Source organism: Syngnathus leptorhynchus, chromosome 10 (genome assembly GCF_054491065.1).
Source record: "Syngnathus leptorhynchus isolate UIUO chromosome 10, UIUO_Slep, whole genome shotgun sequence".
Lineage (NCBI taxonomy): Eukaryota > Metazoa > Chordata > Actinopteri > Syngnathiformes > Syngnathidae > Syngnathus > Syngnathus leptorhynchus.
Window position 1 is genome coordinate 10,779,487 of NC_141204.1, and position 9,375 is coordinate 10,788,861.

Consider the following 9,375-nt stretch of genomic DNA (forward strand, 5'->3'; position numbering starts at 1 on the left):
TTTGGCAATCCTATTTACAAAGTGCTCCGTAACTATTATTGGACAATTTCCCACGGCACAGCCGAATATCTCTCACGCCGCGGCACAGTGGTTGGGAAACACTGACATAGATGATAAACACCACCGCACACCTTCCAATCAATCAAACTCAACCAAGCAACGAACAAAACAACAGCTATGCAGCTTTGATGCAAGTATTGATCCATGTCTGTATCGGGAACCGATACTGAGGGAAGTTATTATTACCGAAATGAGATTTTGGATTAGCAATCAGAAGTCATGTGTAGAAACAATGCAAAATTGTGCCAACAAAATCTATGGAACAAATATAACACTGATAAGTGTTCATGTTGTTTTATCGCATTAGCCAGCAGGGAGGCGTTGCCAAGTTAAGATCCAAAGTGCCCTCCAGCAAAGCGCCTAAACGTTTCCAAAGTAGCACAGGCTGCATAAGCGCTCATATAGTAAGTCATCCCGACGTTTGAAGTCAAATGTCACGGAGCGGGACTTGTCTGTGCATGCAGGCAGGGCGTGCAAACACAATTCTCTTTTTATGCAGAAAGAACTGCGTCAACGGATTCCTGCGTTTCAACTTGAAGTGATAATTAAAATTTTGATGTTGATGCACATGGCTTGGTTTGAGCGCCGAGTGTCCTTCAAGGTGCTCCAATTGAGCGCCACTTTTGTGCTGCAACCGGGTCAAGAGCAGACAGGCACTCCCGTACTGATAAAGCACTACGGGGACGAAGGGGATCCATTTTTACCTCAGCCCGAATAATCCAGGGACCCATTTGCATTATCAACACATATACAAGTACGCAGCACCAGGAGAGCCATAATGAGGGTTTTACTGAGAACCGCTGCTGATTCAGGAGGGGGGGGGGGGGCTTTACTTTAAAGCTCCCGCATCTTGAATGTATAAGTGTAAATATGTATAATGACTTTAATTTGCCCAAATTGCTACTTTACAGTGAAGGGACAACTCCCCAAACAAAGTAATGACAGTGATAAAGCGCACACTGGTATTTGGAGTCAAGAAGCTTCAGTATGTGCAGAATAGAGTCTGAGTCCAACCAGACTTGCTTGAAAATGACAACATCAAGCGTAAAAATGATCATTTCAATGTCCAAGATGATGAAGGTAAAAATAGAGGAGTGTGGAAGTGATAGATGATCAGCCACAAAAAAAATCATACACAACACAAACCTGTCCTGTTGGTTTGTGTTATGTCTCAGAGCATGAGGCCAACAAGTTTCGAACCCTGTACCTCAGAACTGTCAAACATGCCATACCACCATGCTGCCCAATCGCGACGTGAGAAAAGCTGACTACTGCTGCAAATGAGTTTGAATACATAAAAAGTGTTCAACATGCAAGTGGCAGGGCTTGCCAGAAGCTGCAACTGTCCATGAATGACAAAGACAGCATTGCATATTATTATTGTTGGATTCCTCTCACAATCTAACGATCTCTGGACAAAAATAAGCGTTGCCACGGACAACCGAATGACCACTTGCTCCCTCTCTCCTTGGTACGTAGCGTGCAGACACACATGCACACACGCGGATGACACGCCGGAGCGTTTTTCTCCCAGCAACATCATCACTTGCTTTCCCACCCTTGTCTCCATGGAGACGAGCATCCAGAGCTGGCAGGTTCCTGACTGTTGTGAATCAGCACAGACAAAAAAGGAGGGGCAGGGTTTGTCTTTGTATTTCAACATGACTGGGGGGAGATTTGTGTAGTTAACATGCGGCCAGTGTATTGTCTGCCAAACGAGATTTAGCTGCTCGTTCAAAATTTTTCATCTAAGTTGTTCGAGGTGTGGCTGTGGATGCAGGCAAACACCCTTTTGGTTGCCACTGCCCACAAGCAAGACTGCTACATTGGGAACAGCGTTGTCTTGATTTACAACTGCCCCGATTTGAGTTTTTGACCTGTCGCTCAGGCAATGGAAAAAAAAACCAAGTTAACTGAGTGAGAGCAAACATCGGGTTCAATGCCGCTTGCCGTGAGGAGAAAAAAAACAAAAGTGACAGTTGCACTTTCAGCCAGGAAAACAAACACACAATTCTTATGCAAGCCCAAACTTACTTTCAGACACTCACTATAGATCATCTAGGCCACGCCCACTTTACAGATACAACACATCAGTTGATTCTGATTTACTCATACTTTCACAAGGATGTCAAACATTTTTGTAAGGAAAAAAGAGGACACTTAAAGGGAAGTCTCTTGTCACCGGCCCAGCACTGTCCTTTCTGACACACCGCAGACTCTCTCAGTAAAATAATGAAATGTAATCTGATGACAAGACTGGAGCCAGAACCAGCCGCCCCCCAAGTACCCCCACCCTTAAACCTCTGCTTGGCCCTTTGTAGCGCCACCCACTGCCACCCTCTCAAGAATCTCCCACTAATGTTTGACCTTTCATCAAAGTTCATTTCCGTTGCAACTGCACATACACACACACCACATCAAGATTGTGCGCGCGGGCGTGTTTATTTTTAAACACATGCTCTTCTTGTGTGTATTTATGTGATGAGCTGAGGTAACATACACACACACCTCAGTTAAAGTGACAAGATGTTGAGTTCTCTCTTGCGCTGAATCTATTCTGTCTATTACGTTTTTAAATGGGAAGTCAAGCCAAACACTTTTTGTAGTAATATGTTCTGTGCAGCCCAAATATTCGGAACACGGTGTTCTGATTAATATATTGTTTGTGGAATATGAATTAAACAGGCAAAATCCAGCTGTTTTTTTATCTCTCTCAGAAGGCGGCCATTTTGCAAGTTGGTAAAATTGACCTCACAGTTTCCAGGTCTCATGTCACAACCTATCATGGCTCAGCTTCAGAAAACTGGCGAGCCATGATTGGTTGTGTTCTGAGACCTGGTGACTGTGATGTCATTTTCAATTGACAACAAGTGGCAAAATGGCCACCTGAGATGATTATATTCAAGTCCTAATGTTGTGAGAACATTTTACAATATGTAGGTGTTTATCGTGAAGTTAATCGGTTTCATCTTGGCTGATGGCCTCATAACTGAAGCGTAGTTGTGCTATTCATCTTACTAATGGTTTTCAGTCTCTGCGGTTTCGGTTTTTCGCAGCAAGTCCAAACACAGACCTGACGATCAGACAAAAAACAATTAGAGCGTCAACAAGCTTTCATGTAGGACGGAAAAACAAGTTGAGCATAAAATGACAGCGGCAATTCCTCAAGTGAACCCATCTGAGTCCTAATTACTCAGAAACCACAAGCATGTGCATGACTTGTAGGCATACGGCCCGCCGAAATGTAACAGCAACATTCTCATACGTTCTTGACGACCAGCTCCGAACATTAGCATATCAGTGGGAGGCATTTGGCATTCTCGTCTTACGTAACGATGAGAACAGATGTGACATTGTTCTCCACTCTGCTCGTACTTTGGGACAATTCCACCCTCAGAGTGCGGGAGTCATCCGAAGTCATACGAAACGATCACACAAACAACATGAAAGTGCGAACGGAAAGCTCTTGCATACGCCGTTGCCATGGCACACGTTCACCATGGCAACAGAGCCGGCAACGGGGGAATAGAGCGGCGGCGACGGCGTCGTCTGGGCCGCTGTGGCTGCTCAGACTCGTACACAAATACGTATGGAAAGCCGGAGGAGCATTTCTTACAGGTTCATGTATGAACACAGTCCTGTACAATTACATGTTACTCGTGAGGCCAAACTATGTACGGGTGTGCCGACTTGAAGTTACCATGGCCCAGCTAATAATATAGCTGCTGTATGGTGTCAGTTCCATGCATCACAGCAAGGGATGCTTACAAAGGTTCAAACCCGACTGACTGCAAGGGGAATCCCAGGTATTTAACAACACGCACGCACACACACACACGCAAAGTGACGTGAGGTGGAAGTTGCGACACTGCTTTTTTCCTAAACTCCGAAATTGACATTTACCAACAATGACGATTGAAATACCGCCTGATCAAAACAGACTACCTGAGGCTTACACATTGTGAGGTGTGTTGAGGGCCAAAAATCCAAAAATGAAGAGCCTACTTACATAATTGTCTGCACACAGGCTGATTGTTATCGGCAAGCTTTTTTATTTTTTAAGTTAAAAGTGTAGCTGGCGGCTGGGTGGCGCACTGGGTAGCACATCCGCCTCACAGTTAGGAGTGTGCGTGTTCGATTCCACCTCCGGCCCTCCCTGTGTGGAGTTTGCATGTTCTCCCCGAGCCCGCGTGGGTTTTCTCCGGGCACTCCAGTTTCCTCCCACATCCCAAAAACGTGCTTGGTAGGCCGATTGAGCACTCCTAATTGCCCCTAGGTGTGAGTGTGGATGGTTGTTCATCTCTATGTGTCCTGCAATTGGCTGGCAACCAGTTCAGGGTGTCCCCCGCCTGCTGCCTGATGACCGCTGGGATAGGCTCCAGCACACCCGTAACCCCCGTGGGGACAAAATGGTTCAGAAAATGGATGGATGGATGGATAAAAGTGAAGCTAATTTGACAGGCTTTGGAAGCATGTGATGCCCATTCTGTTTTGGGCAATGTGAACTTTTCATCACTCTACATTAGCAGACCTAACTCTGAAGTGACCACTGGATTGGATGTTACATTACAACCAAAGTCAATTTATCTCTTAGGGGAAATTGGATCTTAAATAGATTGGAGCCTCAAAAATATATCTATCTCATCCTAAAATGGCTGCTGTGGTGCGGGCTAAAGTGCATACTTAACGGTGGTTTCCTTGCCCACTGAGTCTTGTACTGTTAAAACTCCATGGAGGAGACAAGCGGATGGAGATGTCTGCTCAGTGTCATCGTCGGAGCAGGTGGGCGTGGCACTCAGCGAGATAGCAACAAAAGTTGACTCGACAGCGACATCTATTGGCTGAGGCACTCACTGGACGCTACAGTAGGTACACTGAGATATCCTGAAATCTCATACGAGGCGTATCAAAAATTCTGCTTTCACAAAAAAAAAATAAAAAAAAAAATGCCACGAGTGATTATAAATTAAATCAAGACTCTGCAGACAACCAGTGCTGGCTCAAATAGAACTTTTTTTCCCCATTAAAAAAAAAAGGAACAATCCAGACTCCGATACATATTTTGCAACGCAAGCGCGCCATCTTGTGTCGTTGACACAACATTGTGGTTTTGTAAACTTGCTTGCCAACTGAATAAAAAAAATGAGACCCAAACTGGAGACTTTAATCACTTTTTGTTAATAGTTTTATTTTGAGGTGATGACAAAGTCTTTTTACAGTCTTTCATTTTTTTGCACAAAAATACAGAACAGGTACCCTTTACTAAGTCAACACTTAAATGCTACCTCTTGAACATTTGCAGTATGCACAAACGGTTGTGTGCCTCTGTCATATTTACTGCATAACAAACATTTCGGCTTTGTGATGTTTCAAACTGGAACATCATTTAATAAATACATCCAGTGCAGCGAGGGGTGGGGGGTTTGTCTCACCTGAGATGACCCACCTAACCGAAAGACGGAATGAACATGCGTCCTCGCAAAGATCTGCTGCCTTCAATTACACTTGCTGACTCGCTCAAAGAGAAACACAACAACAACAAAATAATTTTAGAGACACGTCATATGGACAAGCATATCAAAATAAAGCTCATGAGTGTAATTTTAGATTGTAAAATGAAATGTATCGGTGTGGAGACTATTCGAGCTTCTTGCTGAGTTATAATCTGATGTGAGATGAAAATTGCATAAAAATATCCATACAGCATATCTGCCTTGTGGGTGTGATGTTTTTCATACGGCACAGTTTTGAGGGTCGCCGGTTACGCTGGCGTACACGGGGGTCCTCAGTATCACTCGTACAGCTACGGAGCGTGCCGAACTCTTAACTAATGCTTAAGCTGATGCTAAATTCAGCGGTAACCAAGCAACGAGTGAATGTTGCGTTAACGTGAGGAGCTTCATCGAGCTTTGACGGAAGGCTAGCTGGATCACATTTGTTATTGTTGTAATTTGAGGCTTGTCATTTGAGCCCAGGATGTTCAACTTAATGCTTCAAACGTCTTGCCCAGTTGATTGCAACGGTCCGTTTCGGGGCGTGATCGGCCAGCCGTACGCAGCCTTCACATTACCTGCCTTGTCATCTTTTTTCCCCCCCAAACTCAACTCTGACTGTTTTCGGCTGCACTGCTTCGCTTCTGTTACTGCTCTCGTCTCTCTCAGTGCTGCAGGAGGAAGTTGGTGGCTATGTTGATGTCATTGTTGGACGCTCGGAGGGCCTCGAGGGCATCCGGCCGGGAGAAGCCCATCTCCACCAACCTGGCGACCTGCAGGAGTAGTTCCATGAAATTAGAATTTGGATATAGAGTGTAGAAATTTTCCATTGATGCTTTTACACCCGCAATGATTCTTACGGCTAATTTCAGCAGAGGGTGAAAATCTCATTTAGTTTCCCATTCTTTGAATATTTTGACCAAAGCATGTCAGATATTGTTTTTCATTATTAGCATTGTATCGGTAAATTTTTCAATATGAACAGGCAATGGTGGCTGCACCTGCTCCTCTGCGACGGCGTTGTCGGATGGTGGTGGTGGCGGCGGCGCGCTGGGCTGCGTCTGAGCCTGCTGTGGCGCTTCTCTTCTGCGTCTCAGGGAGGGGAACAACCTGCTCCACGGGAGCGAGCCAGTCTGCTGAGATAAAAATTCTTTTTTTTTTTCACTCTTTCCTCTTAAGCAATGATAAAGAAGTCTCTGCATTGCATGGAATGGCTTTGATGGTTTGTTCAGGAAAATTGCTGGTACTTGTGCTTGGTGTCTGGAGTTTGCGCGGGCCTCGTTGAACTGGGCCAGTAGCAGCTCTTGATCCAGTTGGTCCATCCGCTGTTGCCTCTGGATGTCCAGGGTGGCACCCATCCCCAGAGGCGCCTCGCTGGTTGGTTGAGAACCTTCAAGGGGGGGGAAAAAACAAAAATAACATGACCATGTTTGCGCATCATTGTTGTTTAAACCGTGATGGGGCTAGCTCGGACGCACTGGAGAAGAGCGGCTCCAGAAGGTAGCGTGCGACGGCACACAGCCAGGCAGGCACAAAGAGAAAATTCTGGAGCCAGAGCACGTTGGAGTGGTACAAACCACCCGAGATCTGAGACACACGTCAAACATTAATCAATCAACCGTTGCGTTATACGATGATGGGTTTAGCTTATACCAGTGGACCCTCAGGATAAAAAAATAAAAATAGGCTGATTACAGCATTCTATAATTATTGCTCTTTGGGCACTGTGTTTTCAAAATTGAAACAGCAACTTGGTTGTTTGTTGATGGAGTGTACAAGACCGCTGGAGCATCATATGACTCACCAGGCCACTGAGTGCCAGGACCCACATGAAGGGACTGGACGTCAACAGCTACACGGAGACACAAACAAAGATTCATGATTGAATGCGTAAAGACACAACGGAGCTGAACAGAACCATACCTGCAGTCCGACAATGTAGATCAAAGTTTTGTTGGTGATGCTGATGAGCCCAAGCACCTGGGTGATGGGCACCTTGGGGATGGACCAATAGAAAGGCACAAAGAGGGCAAAGACCGGGGACAGCCTGTGGACGTCACGCATCAACAATCTAATTTGTTGTGTTCAAATGTTACATGCAAGATTGTGATTGTATACAGCGCTACTCACAGTCCCGCAGGTAACTCCTCCACCTTGTAGTCAAAGAGGAAGGAGAACGCCTGAGCCAACAGCAAGTCCAGCAGTGCAGAGATAAACCAGGTGCCCAACAAGAAGGACTAAACAAAAGACATGTATATTTGTTTGTCCAGTTAAAGAATGCAAAGGCGGAAGTTTTAAGAGGGGCAAATATCTCAAAATATCTCTGGTCCTCTCAAGCCGTCTAATGTGGACAGAATATGTTGCCAAGCTTGTTCATCATTGGCACTCACGGCAAACTTCCTGGAGCCAAACCTCCTCTCAAAGATTCGGAAGTTGTAGATGAGCATGGCACTGCAGAAGGAGTCTTTCACGTCCAGACACACTAGCCTGCCGCACAGCAAGCGCCACACCTACCGCCATATCCATATTGTTAGGCACAGTCATGTCAGAGCCTTTAAATATTGAGTCAAGTCATACCTGCTGCTGATGGCTGACAGACTGCAGGTTGTACTCAAACATGTGCTGGTACTGCGGGAGCAGGAGGAGCATCACCGTTAAGCCGCTCAGAACTAACAGCAGACCTTTGGACAGAGGAGCCTTGTCTGTAAAGGACAAAAAACAAAACAAAAAAACAGGTGCCCGTTTAACCCGAGATTAGGTTATTTGGCACACCCTGGATTACATTTGAGGTTGACGCCTCTGGTTTAACCCAAGGAAAGCTTCGTTTATGTCAAAATATTTAGCTTTGATTGATTGATTGATTGATTGAACTATTTCCACAGGTCCATTTTAGCAGTCTAAACCCAGCTATGAAAAAAAATAAAATAAAATAAACACGTTCAAGTTGTTGCGCTGATAGCCTGCCTGGATAAATGAATGACAACTTCATCTATAGCCTGCCAGGTTAAATGAATGACAACTGCATGCTAATCTACTTAGCTGAGCTGGCTGCCAGAGGCAGGGGGCGGGGGAGATACTCACACAGGCCCCGGGAACCGGTGGTGGTAAACATGACGTCTAGGAAGTTGACAATACTCCAGAGGACACGCGGCGAGGTTTCAACACAAACTAAGAGTAAAGAAAAAACGGGATGGCGTTGACGCAGCGATCCATGCTGGCTGACGAGGAGTGTAGTGGAGCAGGACGGGAACAGGAAGTAGATCGTCACCCAAACTACAGAAGCTCGACTGGACCAAAACACCTTGTTTTACATTAATTAAAAAGGTTGCGTGTCCACCCTAACCCGTCATTCACTAGTACCGCACTAGAAAGTAGTTCCCTCATTATGTTTGGTGATTCGGACAGCCAGTTTACTACTTGCGTCAAGTGACCACTATATGTGTCATGAAAGAGTGGCACATTGAGAATTCTGACTATAAATTTTTAAAACTGCATTTATTTCCTTTGTTGTACATATCTTCAATTAAATGAGTTTTTTTTCGTGTTGTACCGCTTTTATATTCGTGTTTGAGCCACGTTGTTTGTCCGCTCGCAATGCATTGTGGTCTATACTCAACTTTTCCAAGTGCGTTGTGGGTAATTTACATTTATGCTCCTTATTCTTTCAGTTTGGTCACTAGAGGGCGGTATTCCATTGGGTTTGAAACTGAAAAAGGCTAAACCAAGCACGGCAAACTACTCAAAAAGGAATTTAAGACATCGAAATCAAAGAAAAGAAAAACGAGTAATCACCTAAATTGCAACAGGAATGCACAGCACAAGA

At 45.1% G+C, this 9,375-nt stretch overlaps 1 protein-coding gene across 4 annotated transcripts; it reads right to left on the reverse strand.

Annotated features, from left to right (window-relative positions):
• Positions 1-5,231: 5,231 nt before the first annotated feature.
• ubac2 (UBA domain containing 2) lies at positions 5,232-9,117 on the reverse strand. Of its 4 annotated transcripts, none has more exons than XM_085922147.1 (10): positions 8,634-9,117; positions 8,130-8,254; positions 7,943-8,062; positions 7,683-7,789; positions 7,476-7,599; positions 7,357-7,404; positions 7,031-7,139; positions 6,806-6,942; positions 6,554-6,685; positions 5,232-6,325 (listed from the first exon to the last, which is right to left on the reverse strand). In XM_085922147.1, exons 1-10 carry the CDS (start codon positions 8,662-8,664, stop codon positions 6,218-6,220), a joined length of 1,041 nt encoding a protein of 346 aa, XP_085778273.1. In that variant the 5' UTR covers positions 8,665-9,117; the 3' UTR covers positions 5,232-6,217. The 4 variants fall into 4 exon arrangements, with proteins under 4 accessions (XP_085778273.1, XP_085778269.1, XP_085778272.1 ...); XM_085922143.1 differs by having other exon boundaries at positions 6,800-6,942; XM_085922146.1 differs by having other exon boundaries at positions 6,554-6,688; positions 8,634-9,116.
• Positions 9,118-9,375: the final 258 nt, after the last annotated feature.